Source organism: Hippichthys cyanospilos, chromosome 15 (assembly GCF_059441005.1).
Source record: "Hippichthys cyanospilos isolate Australia breed blue-spotted pipefish chromosome 15, RoL_Hcya_1.0, whole genome shotgun sequence".
In the NCBI taxonomy this organism is placed as follows: Eukaryota; Metazoa; Chordata; class Actinopteri; order Syngnathiformes; family Syngnathidae; genus Hippichthys; species Hippichthys cyanospilos.
Genome location: NC_142383.1, coordinates 6268904 through 6289934, shown reverse-complemented (window position 1 = coordinate 6289934; position 21031 = coordinate 6268904). Strand labels below are relative to the sequence as shown.

Below are 21031 nucleotides of genomic sequence, written 5' to 3'. Positions count from 1 at the left end.
ACATATCCATGATCGATAATAGTGCTCGCCTTCATTTGTTTAAAATGGTACTGCGACAATAGCAGAAATCAAAAGGATTTTTTCCCCCATAATTTTTGATAGCACGCATGTTTTTAATCCAAAAGAAATATGTTGCTCCAATGAAACACCATGCGCATGTTAGTAATAAAACATATTTTTAAAGCAGTCATGCTGAATGAAATGGTGCATCTACTAGCCTACAGCAACACGATTTTAAACAATCTGGATACTTGATCCTTGGATACTGCGGGAGAGTTCATGGCCTTTTTCCAGTGCAGGAATGTCGGTACCCACATTCAATTATGTGCCTATTATATGTATTGGCTGCTCTCTCCGAGCAATTTTACGATCACAGACTAGAAATTACAAATGAGAAGAGCATTTCCAGTGATTTCATGAAATTCTAGGCAAAATGTTGAAAAAAAAGTGGTCTATAAGTCCTTGGTATCGATGACCAAAAATTGTGTACTCAAACTGGTATCGGTCTGGGATAAAAGTGCTATCGGGCATCCCTATTAAATACTGTACAATGCATTAATACTGTTTGAACATCTTGTGAGGTTAAAAAAAAAGTGCTGGTGTAGTATTTTCAACCACCACTTTCCGGTTTTTATTGACATGTCAACCAATTGTGATAATTAATAATAAGTTGTGATTATTATTAATATGACCGTGAATTTCGGTTTTGCATCGTTGCCAAGTGCACCTCGTTACATCAGGGTCATAAATAGGAACGTCGCGCAATGAACTACGAATTTGCTTTACGTCAAAGATAACGTAATCATCTAGCACTGCACTGCAAGAACCAAATGCAGGATCTGAGGCAAGAAATTGTGTTCATTTTTGTAGCTGTTTTCCATATTGTTCTTATATATGAGCTAGAAGCGTTTTCCTTAACGTTGTTGTGGTGACTACTACGAAGTTAGCGTAGGCTATTGACAGGTGTGTTAACGTTACAGGAGGTAACGCCGGTGTCGTGGTACGGGCCACGCGACAGTCCTTTCCAACGAATAGAACACGCCAACCACAGGAGAAAAAAAGATTAACTATAGTCCTTTTTTTCCCTCACTGTTTTCCTTAGTCTTACTTAAAATTCCCGACCTAGAAATCTTTTATTTAAAATACACTATTGCGTTAACGTAGGTTAATAGACTTCGTTTAGTATGTTGGTTTGTCAGACCAATCTGAAAAGTAAAATCAAGAGATTATTTTCCTCTGTTGTTGGTGTTTCCATTTATTTATTTTATAATTAAATGCATGTACGTAATTCATTCATACAAAACTATACAGTACTGTACAGTAGTTAACTTTACTACGGAGTTAGCGTAGGTTGGTGATCAAGAGACTACGATGCCTACGTAGAAAAGTTACGTTGACGTCGTAGGAATAGAACTCCAAGTAGAGAGTTTCCTGATGTAAGAATACATGCATTGCATCTCTCATCGCCAAAATATTTGACACATGTGTTACTGTAAGTATGACTTTGCAAAAACTTTAACGTCGGTACGGTATAAAATTGTAACACGCGCCTGCTCCGTCGACATTTGCTGTTCGCTGTTTTTACCCCTAGATGCCAATAATGCCTCATTGTTCAATGCATGTATTGACGTAAACCCTTGCACCACTTTTGCACCTCAGCCTAAAAAGTTACGTTGTAGAAACGGAACTTCTATGTAAGTGTACGTCGCCTCAATCCGACAACGGGTTCGATAATAAGGATTTGGTCTCGTTTGTGTTTCTCGCAGAATTAAAGCCAATACGTGTTGTGCATTTATTTATTTACTGCGTGACATAGATTAGGTCATGTTCGTACAAGTTACGTCGGTGTCCTAGGCACGCACTCGGAATACGTCCTCGCGTTGTGACTCGGGGTAGCGCCTTACGACACTCACTCACTTTCCGCTCTTCGCCATTTTGACTCGCTGTGCTTATACATGGTTGTTTTTTGTCCTCGATATCGACTCTTTAGCTATCGTCATGGCTCCCAAGGGCAAGGCGGACTCTTCCGACGGCCGGACTATGAAGAAAAGGAAATCCATCACCATGGAGGTGAAGTTGGACATCGTGAAGCGATCGAAAAGGGGAGAAACGCCGACGAACATCGGGCGCGTCCTCGACTTAAGCCGCTCTACTGTAGCGACCATCATTAAGGATCAAGATCGCATCATGGAGCACGTGAAGGCATCTCCTCACATGAAATCGACCATAATAAGCAAGCAGAACAGCGGGCTAATGATGGAGATGGAAAGACTGCTGGTGCTCTGGCTGAAGGAACAGCACCAGCGGCGTCTCCCGGTGAGCCTCGCGATGATCCAACAAGAGGCGAAGCGCCTTTTTGAGTTGTTGAAAAGTCGAGATGGGGAAGGCAGCGAGGGGAAATCGTTCGTGGCCAGCCGAGGTTGGTTTATGCGTTTTAAAGCTCGCGCTAATTTGCAAAACGTCAAAGTGGAAGGTGAAGCCCCCAGTGGCGAGAGCGAAGCAGGGAGCGATGATTTCCCCACCGCTTTGGCGGAGATCATCAGGGAGGGGGTGAACAAGTGTTGTGCCCAGCAAGCCTTGGGTGAGGGCTTGTTCTGGAAAGCGCCCTCCAACACCGGTGCGGAAGAGGCGGCCCCTGACCAGGAAGAGAAGCCGGACACGCTGACCCCAGAGCCCAAGAGGTTCACCTGCAAGAGCCTGGCAGCTGGTTTCTTGCTGATAGAGGAAGGCTTGGCCAAGTTTAAGGCAGAGGACCCCGACCCGGACAGGTATGCCAAGGTCTTCAAGGGAGTCACGGATAACCTGCGGTGTTACAGGGAGATTTGGGAGGAGGAGAAGAGAGTGTCCTTCAAGTCAAACCTCGAGCGTTTCTTCGAGATGGTTGAGAAGCCCATGCCGGATCCCACACTGGATCTCATACCCTCGACGTCAACTGCGCCGTCGCCTCCCGAGGCTTCATCATCATCTACTAAAAAGTAGAGGCCCGAGAGAGATCCTGTACTCTCTACCTCATCTACTTCTTTACCTCCCCTGGTTTCTACAGTGCCTTGTTGATCTTTTACATGTCCTTCAACTTCTCCAGCAAAGCTCCCCACTCCCAAGTTCATGGACTCGCCACAGCCAAACCTCGGATGTCAAAGTGAAGAGTTTAATTTTTCAAAATTTTATTTGAATATTTTCCAAATTACAACTTAAATACAACAGTGCGTTTCAACTTGAAGGAATATGCAAGCACCAGGAGCATCAGCCCCCCCCAAAAATACTTTGGGGTGGCCAGGGTGACAACATTTTGGTGTGGAGTGGACATGCATGCACGTGTATGGATTTTCTTTTTTTTTTTTTTTAAATCATACCATGTTCAGTTTTCATTAAATACATGTATTTTTATCTACTGTAGACACATCATATAATTACCTATGTATTTATTTAAATGTTTTCACAAAACAAGATAAATTGTATTTAATAGTAGTATGTTTTTCCCATTCTATACTTTTTCATGCATCCAGATAAGGTTTTTTGTTACTCTGTAAGAAAAAAAAGTTTTTACTGGTTGTCTTAAAATATGGAAACATGACTGTTGATTTAAAGTCAAATGCCATTAACAGAAATAACTTGTGGCATGTATCACGATTAATTTTTGGGTGGGCTTATTTATAGAAAACAACACAGAAAGGGTTGGTCAAATTGACCAATTTTTGGATTGTCCTTTTTTAACCAAAAATTGAGTTAATCGGGTTATATTTTAATCCGACTGTTTTTGGAGGGGTCTAAGACTATCGCATGCATGTACAAATAAATGGCTAAAAACTTTACCTAAACTAGATACCAAAATTTTCCAATGAGGGTGCCCTGGGAGTGACAAGGGGGGGTCATGGCCACTATGCAGCTCCGCCCCTGGACAGCACCAAATTGTCAGTTGTTCTGATCTTTTCATCCACTGCTATTTCTACTCCTAAATCTGATGGCGTCACCTTGGCCTGTCACTATAAAACAATTTTTAGAGCAATACAATTACCACGAAAACCATTCTTTTTCACTTATATTATTTAAATCAAGTACTGCATACAATTTGTAAAGGAAATATTGCTCAAAAATACAGTATTCAACATCGGCATCGAAATGTAGAACAACAAAAATAGAATTGTGTCAAATAGTTAAAAAAATCCTTGACTATATCAATATGTATAGTAGCATTTTTTCCCTAAGGGAAAATCACCTTATATTGTACTTTTTTTTTTAATATACATAACTATTGATCATTTTTTGCTCATATTTGTTCAAGACAATCTCTTAAAAGACATGATCATTTGAGCTTTGCTGATTTATCAGAAATAAGTCCCAAAGTCCCAATTATCATCCCGTACTGTTTTACGTACAAAATCTAGTTACGTGTAATATGATTCCGTTTTATGTCATTAACTGAATTCCACTCTAACAATGTCAACCGCAAGTGTACTTTATTATGTTTGTAAAAGCACACTACATTTTCATAACTAATTTCGACTGTATGGCTGTACCTAATGAAGTGTCCAGTAATGGCTACATTCAAAAGCAATGCCTGGATGGCAAACAGCAAGGTTTTAATGTGTTGTGTTTATTTATTTTAAAAGACCTAGTGTGTTTATTTTAATTTGATGCAAATAATGGACAGAGCTTAAGGCCGCTTTTTGGTTTTGACAAGGCCTTTCTCCACCAAGCAGCGGTAGAATTCCTGGATGTACGTGTAGACGCACTTCCAGTCGGGCTCCTTCATCCGAACCAAGTCGTCAGGGTCCAGCAGCGGAGGGCAGCCGGCCAGTCTCCTGCAGAAGCAAAAGCATCCACGCCGCAGTCGTAAAATCGGAGGGCGCAAAGGGCAAGGCGGACATTGGAACGAGAAAGGAGGGCTCACTCTGCCGTGTTGAACGCCAGCTGGAAGTTGTCCCTGGGCTTGTAAGGGTTCAAGGTGGAATATTCAAAAGCGTCGGGGAAGAAGCGGTGCACCAAGGCGCAGAAGGCTATGCCGTCCTTCCAGCTGGACGAGAAGTTGTGGATGTCCACTCCCTAAAAGAGCGGAGACAGTTAGGATGAGAAAAGACAGAGTGATGCAACAAATCACAATGAGACAGCGGGGACATGAGAGCACCTCATATGGCTCCGTTTTGGCCTTGCACCAATCCAGAAGCATCTGTTTGACGTTTTTAGCATTGGGGGCTGCAGAAGGGGGGCATTTCTGGGACACTTGAGCGGGACTGGCCTTACTGAAGACAAGTGAAGACGGGACACATTTGATAACAATGCAAAGCAAGGGATTCCTCGTTTTACCACGACAAAAGAATGCGTGGTCATGTCCACTCGGTTTTCAAATGTATTTGTAATTATGAAGATTATGGCGCTCTTGAAACATGAATGAATTATTTTTCTTATATATTAGGTGTCAGGACCAGTCAAAGGTCAAAACAAGTCATTCTAGACAATGCAGCGACACACAAAGAATGGTATGCAAAAACGAATAAAATTGTGATTCAAACTAAAATGTGTTCTGGATTTTAGATTTTTTTTTTTTTTTTTTGTCAAAATAACTGCTTTCTACAGTTTGGTAATTATGCAGTATGTAAAGTTTAGGTTATGACCTGGAATGACTGAACAGTTCTCAGCTGCACACTCAAGAATTTTTGGCCTCTTAATGTGGTAAGACCACTTGAAATTGAAGGATTTTCCAAACTTTTGACTGATGCTGTTTACTTTATATGGGTGTGACGGTATTTTTCAACACTGTTTTACATTAAATAAAAGTCATTAATCAATCCCATGAAACATAAAATAAAAAAATTATAAATATATATATATATATATATATATATATATATATATATATATATATATATATATATATATATATATATATATATATATATATATATATAATATATTTACAAACTTTTGACTGATGCTTATAATACTTTATATGGATGCTACGCTGTTTTGCAACAGTGTTTTTCATGAAATAAAACAGTATAGCGTAAACCTAGAGCATGTGTAATTTTTCGCATGCGCTCATGAAGGTTTTAGGGGCATTACGGTAAATGCAGCAATGCACTCCTTATCCGATTTAATTTGGCTTAAACTTTTTTTTGCAAACATTTGCAATGGGGTCCTTGGAAAATTTGCTTTCCTAAAAGGGGTCTCTGACTCCAAAAGGTTTGAGAATCCTTAGGCTTGAGACTATTTTATGTAGTTTGAAATACATTGCTCCAAATTGCACTCCTAACAATAGCCTTAACCCACATAGTGTTTTGTTCAAAATTGATATGTGTTAATCGATCCTCTGCACCGTGTGACTCACCCGCCCGCTGTCACGGAGGAGGCTGGTCGACCTAACGAGGAAAAACAGAATCCCGCAAATATTACAAAAGTTCTGCAATTGCATGAATACTAATAAAGAGAGCATCTTGGGAGATCTGAGTCACTGTTTGTTGTAGACTGCTGGCTGACGGGTGACCGAGCGGGGCTCGCGACCCCCCCGCCTGGTGCTCCTCCTTTGCTCAGGCCCTGCTGCCTCAAGTCTTGCTGCCGGGACCCTCGCTCCTGCTCACGTTTCTCTGATGAGGAGTTTGGGACACTGCATCATGTTTGTTGTTTTGTATACAGTGCCATAAAAAAAATGTGTCGTGTTTATTTTCATTATTTTTTTTCTTCCATAGTTAATCAGTTGAAATAATCCACTGCCAGCCTATTTATGTATTGATATAAAAAGAAATTTTGACTTTTATAGATGTCCCTAGCTGTGAATGAGTTTCAATCTGTTCACTGTTAACCCAATAAAAATGGATCTTGGACGATAGCTGTCAAAGGTAGTGAATAAGTTCAAATTTAAGATCATCAGACAAATGTCAAGAACCGCCAAAGCTTTACACTTAAGCAAAACTTGAAGAAAAATGAACAATTTAAAACTCCCAGATCTTGCATATACATATTTTAGGAGACATCTTAACACAGTTAAAAAAAATTCCATGATCCCCCCCCCAAAAAATCAGGAACATATGATTCAAATTCATTGATATCTATCAGGTAGGGAAGGGTAACAGAAGGTCATCTAACTTCTGCAAAACACACCTGAATAAATTAGAATAAACAGGGGTGTCAAACAGAGTTTAATAATGGGCCAAATTTTACATCGAGTTTCTGACGAAGGGCCTCCATGACCTTGAACTCAAATCAATTTTAAATATGATTGTCACATATTTACCTAGTTTTGAGACCAGAGGTCAGTAAAAACTGTTCCAAAGAGGGATTGGTAACATAAAAATGCTTGTTGTTTCCTCAAAAACTTTTTTAAAGTCAAAGAAACCTTTCAAATTTGATTTTTTTAGTCAGAACATTGAAGTCATAATTAGCATTTCGCAGGCCACGTATAATGACGTAGTGGGCCGGATTTGGCCCCCGGGCCTGGAGTTTGACACCTGTGTTTGGGAGAATATTCTATGAACAAACAAAATCCAATTTTAACTTCTTGGAATTTATATGTCTTGTTACATCTGTTGAAAAAGAACACGATACTATCAAACATTGTGTCCGGGACTACTTTCCCACATCAGAACCTGAATGACATGCTGTGATTGATGGCGCCATGAATTATCTCCATTACCAGAAAATCCTGAGAGAATGACAACGCTCCAAAATATATTGGCAAGGTTACGTATAGGTTAAGAAAACAAAAAGATTTGAGCAAGGCCTTGTTGAATTCCAGACTGGAATCTGAGAAAGATAATGTAGCATGAGAGCCAAGTAGGTTTGCAATTTTTTTCCCTCCATACTTCTACTACTACTACGAGTACTAGTACTACTATTAATAAAAATATAAAAACGTGTGTTTGTCTTCCACTAATATTTACATTTGGTTACTAGGAAACCTTTAAATGTAGCAAACAGGCCACAAAATAAGAACACACTTCTTCACTGTACATCTCGCAGTTCAGCTCACCTCGCTTCTTCTTCAGCAGGTCCCTCAATGCAGCACGGATGAGTCGTCGCTCTTCAAATTCTGAAGCACTGTCAAGCTTCATAAAACATCAATAAAAAAATGTGTTGGATTAACTCATTCAACCCCAAAGACATGTTTATATGTCTTTTTTTTTTTTCCAAGTTTTGAGTCCAAGCATTCAATCCCATGCAGAAGTTTACAGCATTTGTTTTCAAATATTTGTGTAATAGGGGGTCTGAAAATAGCTGCCATTGAATGATTTAATTAAAGGTAAGGAATAGATTTTTTAGATTTTTGGATGACGAGTTACAAAATTTGCAAATAATTTGAATAATTTGCATGTTGACATTTTTGTCTTCAAATGATGTTACTTTTGTACTTTGCGCAAGAATGGAATTTTCAAGCATTTTATTCAGGAATTTAAGATTGAAATTTATTCCAATTGCGATGCATTAGTGTATTGTCCTTTTAGTTTTTTTATCGATGCATGAGTGGCCTGCAGTCCATTCTAAATTCATAGTTGACCAGACATTGGACATAGTATGGTTCTAGTAATGTGTTAGTAGTGACCATTTAAAAACGTGAAAAGTACAGTACAGCGGGGCAAAATATTAGAAACCACAAGTATGACAGAATACAGTTCGAAATCCCTTCAATGCGCAATGTTATTTTTGTAGAGTTCCTTTATTGGATTCCATTGGATGACGTGGGTTTGCCTTACATTTTGACATGTTTTACTCACCATTTTGTTGAGAACGTCCTCATCGTCAATAGCCGCAAGCTGCTCGCTGGTCACGCTCGCAGTCGGTCCGCGCTCATGCTGAGGTGTCCGCTCCATCACTGAAGCCAGATTAAAATTCTTTAATGTATCGGCGAAATGGCATAGGGACACAAGTAGGACATTCCCAGAATCCCGTGTGCCTTCAGCCTGCGTTAGTCCGAAGAATGTAAACTGAGAGAAACATGCAGAAGTGGCTCTCAGCGTCACTGCAGCGACTGGCCCAGTGTTTGGGAAAACACGTACAAATATAGTAATGGAGCAGAGAGCGTGCAAGAATCAGATAAGGAGGTCCAGGGAAAGCCCTAATAAAGCAATGGGTGCAAAGAATTATGACATTAGAGCACCGAAGCTCCATGCAGGAGGCTCCCACCTGTTCTCTTGGAGATCTTTCTTTGATTGCTTCCCATCCTTTGGAGATCTTTCTTTGATTGCTTCCCATCCTGGTCATTGTTCTTCAATGGTTTGTATGTTTGAACAAAAGCAGGAGCAGCATGGGTTAGGGTCCTGGTCATCTTTCTCTAGACCCTGCCTTTTAAGACAGTTCAGATTTGATAAATCCCAAATGGTAATAAGATAGCAAAGACTGCCTAACAGAGAAGCTGGCTTATTTAAATACATCAGAGACAGACAGGTAAAGCTTTGTGCTCAATGTAAGATGACCTGATGTCCCAGTTTTGAGCCTGATGACCTGAGTCCCGACGGATTTTGCCAGCCCCATTTAATTCAAGTTATATTCAGGCCTGGTCCCAATTTTTTTTTTTTTTAATCTAGTCAGCAAAAGTCAATTGTTGGTCGAATATCAGTACGAACATTTATACTATGTAAATTAAGATGTGCATACTCAAAAATACACATACTGAACGAGAAATACGCATACAGTACAGAATGAAATGTGATGGTAAACCATGATAATAATAGTGGAATGGAGAATTTTGTTTACCTTGTTGGTCAGCTCCTGGGCTTTTGCTGACTTGCTGTCATACTTCTTCATTAAATTGTAGAGAACGGAGTCCATTATGGATGGTTGATTGCTGCCAGCTTGTGAATCACAGCTTTTGATGTCCATATTAAAGTCCGGCTTGATGGCAACAACGCATGGTGCATCATCAAACTAGTCGTTACAGTCGGCAGTGAAAACAACAACTTTATCCATGGCATTGTTGTCAGTCTTTCTAAATCTGACATGATTCCAAACGGATGATTTTGCCCTCTCATTACAAAAAAATGTACACTTGACTTTATCTCTTAGTCTTTTGGTCTGCCATATTGCCCCTAAACCTAAGCTGTCCCCCTCTGCTGCAAAACCCAATTAAGAGTTGCAGGCTTTAACCATCTTCATAATAACACACAAGCCGTCTTCACGTAACCTGTTAACCCTTTTTAACTGACATACATAGACTGTAAAACTAAAACAAACTCAATTATAAATAAATACTCATCCAAGATGCACTGATACATTGATCACTAAGCTTTGTCACAATAAGTTCCATTTCACGCTGTCCTCTAACCTTTGGTAGTGAGGAAAGAAGTTTTGTTGAGGACCAAATCACAACACTTTTGAGATGATAACTCAGTCAAGATTATCCTTTTGATTATTTCATATTTTTAAAATCTAATCTGTTTTATATGCAACCGCAACAATATCAGCTAAATGAAAATTTTCAAATAACTACAAATGTATGAGACAAATGCCTGAATGAAAATAAACTACTCACCGCTGAGTTACCCAGGCCGCTAATAAATTAGCAACTGACGCACACTTTCCCACGTCACAAAAATGCATTGATTACTTTGCATCATGAGATTTATTAGCCATTATTCAAACTTCAGCAGTGATGTCGGAAAATAAAAAATACGTTAAAATGACATCAATGGTAAATAAATGTGCAGATGAGGCGTCAATACACTTGGGACTGCACTCACAGGTCCAATCTTGGAGATTTAGTGTTTAAAATATCGTTTCACTTTTTTATTAGGTAACACTAATCTGGATTAAATTTGTTACGGGTTAAAAAAATAAAACAATTTAAAAAAAGGCAAAATATTTTGGATTAAATTTGCTACAGGGCTAAAAAATACTTATCTGGAAAGTCACACTACATAAATATGCGATTTGAGGTATTATTCCACTTTAGGGACATTGCAGTTCTCACTGGTACATTCTTGGGGATTTCATGTTTCTGGATTAATCTGGATTAAACTTTTTACTGGGCTAAAAAATGTCAAATGGACATTCTTAGGCACTTAGTGTATTTAACATGTCATTTTACTCTTGCAAAACACTAAAACAAATTAATCTAGAATGAACTTGTTACAGGGCTAAAAAAATATGTAATGACATAAACTTTCAGATTTGAGGCAGCATTCCACTTTTGGAACATTGCAATGTCCTTAGTCCAATCTTTGGAATTTAGTATGTATAAGACTTCATTGCACATTTACAATGATCTTAAACACATTCATATGGATAAACCTTGTCTTTTTTACAAGGGAAAAAAACCTTATCTGGAAAGTCACTATCTAAATGGCATTAGTCGAATCCTTGACATTTAGTATGTTTAAAATATTACACTTTTTCAATAAGATAAAAAACAAACTAATGTGGATTAATCTTGTTACAGGGCTAGAAAAAAAAGTTCTTAGGGTAAACCTTAACTCTTTCAGTGCAAAGCATTATATGAAAAGGCAAGCCCTAGAGTGCCAACTGATTTCAAGCATTTTGACGCATCTTTTAAGACCGGCAAAATATTGTGTGATATGTTTATGAAAACATTGCTGGTACCATATGATCATTGGATTCAATTCTTTATCTAGAAAAAGAAAATCTGATTTTACCTTATTCCGTTCTTTGGTAATCACTGTTAAAAAAAAGGTCATTTGAGTGACACCAAGCTATTTTGGACAAAAGGTAAAAAGAAGTGTTTTCTGCACAATGGTGACTTTGACACTAATATTTTTTTTGTAGCATCTGAAACACCTCAACAGTCCTTCCCTTCGATAAAGCATAACAAAAACAGTGAAAAGGTCTTTTTGATGTAATAGTTTGTATATGTATATAACTATATTACAACAGTGCTCGGGTTGGCTTAATATTAAGAAGAGCACTGGCCACAAGTGTCATTTAACCATTCAATTAAAAAAAAAAAAAGCTGATGAGAATTCTTGTCACTGGCACACAACCTGAGTATTTTAAGTGACGAAAACTCTTGTCTATAGCACTGAAAGAGTTAAACAATGGTGAGCATTGTTAAAGGCTTCCCTACATAACAGGACAAAAAAAAAAAAAGTTAATTTGGTCACACACTCATTATTAAAAATGAAACTATTGCAACAAGGAAGTTGTCAAATTCAAATGTGGGTTCTTTCACCATTTTTTTTTAAATTTATTTCTGATAACAGACTGTGTTTACATGTCCTTCCAACATGATTTGCCTTTAAAACAAAATGGCAAATATCTCTTTGTACAAACGTCTCAACAAGGCCTGACGCATCCTGAAACCAAATCGACCCGTCATTCGGGGCAATAAAAATACAGCATGTAACTAAAACAATAAATACAACCAACCAGCAACTCTGAACCTCATTCATCAGTGCACTGTTACCGTAACCCCAAAACATGTAACATTTAGCATAGCGACTTTCATTTTCTCTGTGGTGTGCAAAAAATAAAAATTAAAAAAATAAACGCTCGAGGTATTCTATAGTGTTGAACCGGTAGATTGACAAAAGTGAAACCTCTTCATGTTCTGTTAATCATCTAAACTATCAAAAATATTGAAACATTCTGGGTACTTGTGAGGCCTCTTAAATGTGCGTGTCATTCCAAATTAGAATATGGCAGAAATGTGGCAAAAAGTGAAACTAATCTTTACATCTCTAAATTACAGTACAATGCTATATAGCAGACTCCCATTATTTTTTTAAATACTGAACTTCAATTTTTTGATTCTTTGTTTTTAATAGCTGTATGGTATAAGTATACAGATCTGCGTGCACTGAATTAGTAAAATTTAAGTTTCACTTTGTAAAATAAAAATGTGAAAGTTTTTCCAAAACAATCTTTTTTTTTTGCGGTAGCGTCTACAGACCTTTTCAGTCAGTTTCATTTTGTCAGTCCCTCGGGTGTGTAACCAGTCTAACACTGCAGTGCAATAAAAGTCTTAAAAACAAAAGTAAACATTTTGCACACTCACACATTTACATGCGGAGAAGGAGAAACTCTCCGCCGCCATCCTGGGCATTTGCCTTCAGGAGAAGCTGCTTTCAGTATTCCATCAGACGACAGGAACACAGTAGCTTGTGCAAGACAATATTTTAAAGCCTGTGCCTGCTATGAACGCTCAAAATTAATGAAGGGCGGAGGCAAAATTGTATTGAAGTCAAACATATTTAAAAGGTTATTGTCACTGTCCGGTAGAAGTCTAGTTTGAAAAATGTGCCAACAAAAATGAATTCAAAATGGAAGCTTTGAGGGCAGCTCCATCTTCTTTTGGATCGCCGCAGAAATTGATCAAATTTCTCTCAATCCATCTGAAAAGGATCAATCCTATCTAGGCAGAACAATGTAATGATTTTGCATCTCTAACTCCGCCATTTATTTTAACACACATACAGGTACTGTGAATATTTTTTGTTCTGCAGCATGAGATTTTTCTAAAGATAAAATATGCGCCTTATATCAATAAAGGTTGGGTAGACAATGCTTTGCAGGGAATGTGTGGTTCTATGATGCAATCAGCGGTAACAGCGGGAAGTATTCTAAAGACTACGAATGTAAGCCACTCTAGTTGTCTGTCATTTGCCAAAAAACACACGATGTGCGCTGTATTTTACTGGAGAAAAAGAAGCTGCCAAAATCCTAAGAAATAGGAACCAGGGCATGGTGTAACAGTACCTTTTGTTTTAGACGTCAGTCTGCCTCACAGTGGCATATTGGTGACATCATGTAACCCTGGCAACATTCCTAGTGTGCTTCCCATGACTGGACATAGTCAAAGAGAGGAGTTGGTGGGTGGAAGTGATAACTACGGAAGAGGATTAGGGCCAGTGAAGAAAAAGATGATTTAAAAAAAAAAAAAAGGGTGACAGGATTCTGACTTTTATCTCAAAATTCTTAGTTTCAAGCCAGAATCCTCACTTTTAAGTCTAAAATCTCAATTGATTCTCAAAATTCAGATTTTATTCTGTCAGTGAGTCAGTGTGAGTCCGAATTTTTACTTTGGGACAATGAGTTCCACAGCTTTATGTTATTTTTATTTTATTTTTTAAATCACAGTGGGTATAGGAATGACAGCAATAAGAAGAAATGGCAAAAATTATGACTTTAATGAGAATTCTGAGGAAGAAGTCTCAAGCCCGTCAACCATTTTTTTTTTCCTCCCACCGGCCTTAATCCTCTTTAAGGATAAAAAAAAAAAAAAAAAAAAAAAAAAAACTGCCTCTGGTCTCCACAGAACAGCAGAATTGGCACAGTGAGGAGGATGGTCGTGAACAGCAAACCCCCATACATTATTAGTTATTCACTGGGAAAGTCTGGAACCGTCTTGGAGCAGCATTAATGTGCACATACATTTTGGAACAATCATTAGACAACTCCTGAATTCAATTGCCGGTATAATTGTTGAAGACTAATCAATTATGAATTGTTTAGATACCTTTTATTACAAATTAATTTTTAGAATTTCAGTTTAGCGATCATAAATATTGTGCAGTTATTGCAGTAATGTGCCCTATAAATGTGGACGGATTATCTTTGTGTTGAATAAAAAACATTTTGATTTTAAAACGAATGATGGACAATTTTGCATGCGCATGCATGTTCCATGTACATTTTTTTTCTATTTGGAAAAATAATAAATAAATAAGTTTTAAAATCTTGTTTGATTTTGGGAGTAGTCCCTTTCCCTTGCAAGAATGGGGGATTCCTGTACTCACATCCACCTCAGCGAGGAGGACCTTATAAGGTCAGCTGTTCTCCACTACTGAAGCAGAAGTTCCTGCAGTTCAATTTGCCTTGTGCCCCTCATCCTTCGCTGTTCTTTGCCAGCAACATCTCATTTCAGGGTCGTCCTTTTTGTTCTCACCTTGCGAATCCTCTCCTTTGGCTCCGCGCGTGCCCATGTAGCTGCCAATGAGCTCCGAGTTCTGATAGATGAGCATGCCGGACAGCGTGAGGGCGATGCCGACGCAGCTAAGCGAGGAGAGCTCGCTGCCGAAGAGCAGCTGGGAAAGCAGGAGGTTGCCCACCACGCTCAGGTTGCCCAGGATGTGGAGGGTGACGGCCGAGGTGTGCGTGATGACGCAGCTGCTGGCCAGGTTGTAGAGGACAGAGCCCAAGCAGCTGAGCAGGATGAAGACCCACAGGCGTCGGTCGTAGTGCATGGGCGACTCCAGCAGGGCCCAGTTCTCCAGCGCCAAAGCTGCCACGGCCAGGATGAGGAAGCTGGGGATAGACATCAGGTAGAGCAGGAACACCGAGTTGATCTTCTCCTCCTGGAGGAGAATGCCTGAGGGGAAAACATGGTTCCTCTTGTTCAGACAATAAAAAAGGAAGTTTGCTTGTAATATGAAGACAAAGGGAACTTGACCATCATGTAATTATGCTCTCCTGGTTGTGTTTTTAGGATGCCTGCAGCATTTACTTAAACCTAACAATGTTACATGCACTAATCTACTCAACAACTAAACTCCTGTTCAAGAAAGAGAAATCTGTTTAAATTGAGCCAGCAGCAATTGCATCTTCTGCCCGGGAAAAGAACATGAGATGAACTGGAACACAGATTAGAGGAAGGACGGTGACTCCACATGACATTAATTCCCAAGGAATGTGCTCCAGTCCCACCACCTTGCTGCAGAAAGTTTTTTTTCTTTAATAGACAGGGAAGTATGTTACATTTTAAGTGTCGTTCATTTTGAGTGTTGTGTTTTTTGTGAACCTGGATTATAGCAATTTATTATTCATATGAAGTACAATGCCATTTCATGTACTGTAACTAATATTTCTAACTATTTTCTTTCACCGGGGCTACACAAGTGGCAGTTTATTACACTTGACTGTTTTATTGAAAACATTATCAAACAAGATGTTATTGCAATCTAACTTACATCCTGTGAAGTGGAAGTCAAAACGTAAAGCTTTCCTTAAATTATGCTTCAAATCACACCAATAATTTATCCAAATTAGCTGCCTCCAGAAAATATCACATTTTTAATCTACTTTTAGATTACCCATATAACGACTAAAAATAATCTAGCAATATTCATCATTTATTGAAAAGAAATAATAATAATAGTAGTCACTGCTGATCACTAAAAGTCAGCAATTCTATTGAGAAAAAAAAAAAAAACATATTATGGTCATTTTCTTCCACATCATTTGTGCAGTATTTTAGCCAAGGGATGTCTCACTCCTGGGGAGGGCATTTAAAACTTTAAATAGTTAATTCAACCAATTCAGTAATTATTATTTCCTGAATAATAACATATTGTATTTTATTTTATTTAAAAATACACTTGAGTAATTGAATTGATAAATCATGTATACAATTTACTTAAATAAAATTTAATATTATAATTACTAATTGGTGTTGAGACTAAATCTAAAAAAGGGTGTATTAACATGTTAACGAAACTTAAGATATTGTATATCTTTTTATTTAATTCACAGTTGTTATAATTTTAACTGTGAGATCATAAAACAGGTTTTATTGTATTGATTTCAGTAAACTACCGGTAATAGGTTTTATCTTAATCAGTTTGTCAATTATCAATGAATGGGATTTTTTTTAAACTGCTTTATTGAAAAACAGGACATTAATTCAAATTGGCCAGTGTAGAAAATGCTAAAATTAATTAATTATGATTAGATTGTGATAAAAAAAAACTACTGTTTTCCATAGTAAAATTCAAACAAACAAGTCAGCTTTAAAAGGAATATTTACCATTGAGTGGCTAACATTCCAAGGATTTTGATCATAACGTTTTACAAGCACTTTAAATTACCTGCATTTAAAAAAAAACAAGTCTGCTTTAATAGAGATATTTAACATTGACAACGAAATTGACAACTGAAATTTCAAGCATGTTTATCATTTGTTTAACAAGCACTTTAAAAATTTAAGTATGACAAATAATTCTCAATTAATAAGTAAGTCGGTGTCAATTCATTAATTATTGCAGCTCAATGGAAAAAAACCAATTACTTATTGACATGAACCTATTTCGAAAATTGCCCCAAAAAATTGAAGTGTAACTTACTTTGTTGAATGGACTTGACACCCCTGAACATAGTGGCTGCGAAGACAAACAGGAAGCCTGTCTGGTCATACTGGACCTCCCCCATGATTGTGAATGAGGCCCCCAGGCAGATGGGCATCATGGCCGTGTACTTGAGGATGTGATGCTGCTTGCCCAGGATCAGCGTGGAGATGGCCAAAGTGAAAAGTGGCGTTGTGGTGTAGATCATTTGCGCAAAGGACAGCTGCACATAGTTCAGACCCATGTTGCCGAAGGCGATGCTGGCACAAAATGTAAGACTCAGCAGGAAGACTTTACATTTCGTCCCGGGGGTCAAGACCTGCTCCACGCCCCCCGCCTGCCTGATCACCCGCAGTTTGATCAAACCGTAGTCCACCACAATGGCTGTCAGCATGTGCAGCGCAGACAGCAGTAGGGGGTACCTGAAGTTGTACACGGCAAAGATCCATTTGTTGAGGCTGGAGATGGTGGTGCCGGTCACGAGCCAAACTATAACCGCAGAGAGCAGATGAAAGGTTTCTGCGGGGGGTCTCCTCCTGACCCCCGGTTGCGTGCTCGCATCATACTTGGAGAAGCCATCGCCGTTGATCATGATGGGATCATTGTGCTTGCAATTGAAGAGTTCATGCAACACATTAAAGAGGACAAATTATGAAAATTGACTTCTCACTCAATTGCTGTTGTGTATGGGAGCATTGCATTGCATTGCACTACAGTACATTATTCCTTGCGCACACAAGTCAGGTTGAGATCACCTGAACGCTCAGTATCTACTTCTGGACTACCGAGAGCCAAAGAAGCTTTCGGGCTGGAGGGCCATACTAAAAATGGTCACTTTCCAATCAGGATGGCTCCACTTATCTGTTCTAAACTATAATTTATGACCCTTGTTCGTCTTAACTCTTTCACGTCCCTACCAAGACAAAAACCATAAGGTTGAACAGAGAGGGATACTTATTTAGCAGTTTTCAGCAGAAAAAGTTTAAGTTGTGTCTATAATTTCCTAACTAAATAATTTTCATGTACAGTGCATTATCTTTGAAAACACATTTTGCCACTTGCTGTCGACTAAAAATGCCATGTGCTCAAGCACATGTGATGTAATGATGTAATGACCAATGATGGCTCACCTGCTGTGATTGCTTGCTATCTGAGCCTTGGATACATTGACGTCATTTTCAGTTGACAAAATGTTTTTAAAAGGTATTTTTTATACATGTAAAATATTTTTTTATATAAACAAAATAACGTTTTACTACTGAACATTGCCAAATAATTAAAATCACAATTTAAAGTACCAGGGGTATTGATGTGTGTGTGTTTTTAACTAATCCCTTCTTCCGCCTTTGCCCACGTGCTTTTATTTTGATGACGCAGACTGATGCGTTGTCTGAGTACTAATGTACATGCAGTCTGTTCCACCAAACGAAAAAAAAAAGTGGAAATGCAGCGCCAATGCTTCTGAATTGTTCCCCACCCAACTCATCTCTGCCTTTGACACGCCAGAACGGAGAATAACGGAGATGACGTAATGGATGAAATGAATGTAACAGCTACAGTTGATACATCTTGAATCATTCCAGCGATGTGAATACATACTCAAATTTCAAGTTCATAGACGTCCAAAGAGTTCAACAAAAGCTTTAACAATACACTATTGTAAATATTACGTCTTTAAGAACGAACTAGCATAACACCAGACCCTTAAAAACCACGTATTCGCTCCGCTCCAATTTGACGTGGTTTGATGCACCACTTGTTAAATGTTAAAATATATGCGAAAACGACAGCAATGGTTTGTTGACAACAGAACTCGAAAGGCTCACCTTATTTGACCTTTTCAAGTAGCCGGACTCCCCTTGCTCGTGGTGTCATGCTAACATTAGCTCGTGGCTAGCTGACGTCCGTCAAAAACATCTTTACCTTTCACTTCCGGGTTGATGACGTCAACTATACGCCGTTCACGTTGCGGCGAATGTTCCTGAAACGTACAAGATTCGCCGCAAATTAATTTGTCTTTCGACGACTGTGCGCATTGACCTAAGAGTGACTGTCGGGCAACCTCACTGCATCAAGGCGGACTAAAAAAAAACGTCATCTGCACTGCGTGTTTTTTTAAGGGGCCAAAGCACTTTTAGTTTGGTTTGAAGCCCACAAGTAAATACTCAAGATCGGTGTAAAGTGTTTATCATCAATTTTGATAAGTGTTAGTTTGATGAAATATCCACTATTTCATAAAAATATTCCTAACAAGTACAACCATCTTGATGCATTTGTTGTAATTTGTAAGAACATTAGTTATCGCGAGTTGTCTTAATTCACCTTTTTTAAAAATCTGTTTAAAAAAAAAAACGTGTCACTGTCTGCACTTCATTTCCTTTGCAAAGGCCCAATATAACGATGAGCTTCGGGTATCGTTGGTTAAAGATATTCAGCGTCACGTGATTTTTTATGTTCTTTTTTTTATTTTTTAATATAAACGTTTTATTGCACTTGCATCTTTCCGTTCCACTGGCACAACTCCGCTAATGGATAACTCTTTATAAATCATTTGTTACATCACTCACCTGCCGAAATGTAATACATTTCCTAGTTCACGTGACATCCTCTTTTCAAGGGACACTTATGCAAATACTGTACGACATGTTATAATGGTGGTTGAAAGAAGCATGACCCCGAAACCGTTTTTTGTTTTTGTTTGTCATGTCAGGTGAAAATGGATGCATAACTAAACTTTGCTTTTCAAAATACTTATAGCTATCCCCCCCCCCCCCCCCCAAAAAAAAAAAAACCTAACTTCAAACAATGTGTTTGTTCATCTATCTCTGATGCCCAAAACCTCTGCAGGTATTTTGTGTTATTTATCTGACAAGATTGGGACGTTTACGTTGAACTTTTCTCTCATATTTATGAAATTTGTATTGGACTTTTTGCCATAATCTTCAAAATTTAAACAAATAAAGGATTTACATGTTTCACTTTGTCTGGAACGGGAGTTACACCTAGAACCTATAAAACTTTCTGCTCTTTCATTCAATAATTTTGCCTCATCTGATGTGGATCGGATTTTCCATATAACAAGAAAAGAGCGTTATTGGGGGAAACCATAATAACAATGTCTATGTGCTGCTTGATCATAAAAGAGTTCCCATTGGACCTTCTAGGTAGATTAAAATTCTTTGGAAGGGTTCCAAAATGAACCTTTATTGAAGGTTCAAATAAGAACCAAAAAGGTTTCTCCGATGAGGACAAGCCAAACAACCATTTATGGTTCTAGAAAGCACCTTTACTTCTAAGATTGATTTGTGACAAGCAGAATAATGACAAGTTGGTGGAAGGTCCATTTAAACTATCATTGAACCCTTGTGCAGTATTTTGTACACCCCTTTGATACATAAAATCCATTTCACATCAAAGGGAAAGTATTTTTGTAATTAATGTAATTAGAATAATTCCTTCATACTAGGGAGCTGAAATTTCACCCAGGTGGCGACATGTCAAAGGTTAACATGGCATGACGGTTTACTTAGCACACTACCTGGCGTGTCACATCTTTTGGCCAAAATACTGCATGTAGAAAGTGGAAGGATTTGTCCAAGCTTTGTGTTCAGATGTACATGCAATATTTGACACCAATTAAATTTATAAAGTCTAACATTACATCAATTAAAGGGAGTTTGTGTTATTTTTCGCATGCGCCTGTGGGAGCTTCAGGGGCATTACGGTAAAAGCAACAATACACACCTCTTCCTGCTGTCCATAGCTGTAACAGTCATGGCGACCGCTGGAGGAGTGCCACCTCCCATGTAATATAATTTAATGATCACTAGACCCACAATTATATCTAAAACATACTGTTGGTCATTAAGTGACACATTTATTTGCAAATTTTTAAAATTTCTAATAATTTAATGTATTCATTTTTAATGAAAACCGGTCTAAATCTTACACAGTGACACTTTAAGGCACGACAGCAAACACCACAATGTTGACAGCTTCGTCTTTTTATTTGAGCTAGAAAAAAAAGATAA

At 38.3% G+C, this 21031-nt stretch overlaps 2 protein-coding genes across 6 annotated transcripts; both read right to left on the bottom strand.

Moving 5' to 3' along the window:
- Positions 1–3134: 3134 nt before the first annotated feature.
- On the bottom strand, positions 3135–9827 carry smtna (smoothelin a). Its single transcript, XM_088434165.1, has 9 exons — positions 9685–9827; positions 9115–9196; positions 8706–8803; positions 7964–8039; positions 6450–6581; positions 6326–6356; positions 5126–5240; positions 4892–5043; positions 3135–4802 (listed from the first exon to the last, which is right to left on the bottom strand). The coding sequence occupies exons 1-9, from the start codon at positions 9808–9810 to the stop codon at positions 4655–4657; spliced, it is 960 nt and encodes a 319-aa protein (XP_088290291.1). The 5' UTR covers positions 9811–9827; the 3' UTR covers positions 3135–4654.
- Positions 9828–10530: 703 nt separating this feature from the next.
- Positions 10531–19084, bottom strand: slc35e4 (solute carrier family 35 member E4). Of its 5 annotated transcripts, XM_088434163.1 has the most exons (5): positions 18827–19084; positions 17567–17607; positions 17423–17489; positions 17001–17341; positions 10531–15250 (listed from the first exon to the last, which is right to left on the bottom strand). In XM_088434163.1, exons 2-5 carry the CDS (start codon positions 17577–17579, stop codon positions 14748–14750), a joined length of 924 nt encoding a protein of 307 aa, XP_088290289.1. In that variant the 5' UTR covers positions 17580–17607; positions 18827–19084; the 3' UTR covers positions 10531–14747. The 5 variants fall into 5 exon arrangements, with proteins under 5 accessions (XP_088290289.1, XP_088290287.1, XP_088290288.1 ...); XM_088434161.1 differs by having other exon boundaries at positions 17423–17607; XM_088434162.1 differs by having other exon boundaries at positions 17001–17489.
- Between the last annotated feature and the right edge of the window lie 1947 nt (positions 19085–21031).

Excerpts from the sequence above, each read along its gene's own strand:
- smtna (XM_088434165.1), bottom strand. The coding sequence starts at position 9,810 with ATGGACATCAAAAGCTGTGATTCACAAGCTGGCAGCAATCAACCATCC. Across the intron at positions 8,040-8,705 it reads AGGACGTTCTCAACAAAATG|CTTGACAGTGCTTCAGAATT; the intron begins GTGAGTAAAACA and ends TGTTTTATGAAG. Across the intron at positions 6,357-6,449 it reads CCAGCAGTCTACAACAAACA|GTCGACCAGCCTCCTCCGTG; the intron begins GTGACTCAGATC and ends TTTCCTCGTTAG.
- slc35e4 (XM_088434159.1), bottom strand. The coding sequence starts at position 17,592 with ATGATCAACGGCGATGGCTTCTCCAAGTATGATGCGAGCACGCAACCG. Across the intron at positions 15,251-17,000 it reads TGTCAAGTCCATTCAACAAA|GCATTCTCCTCCAGGAGGAG; the intron begins GTAAGTTACACT and ends TTTTCCCCTCAG.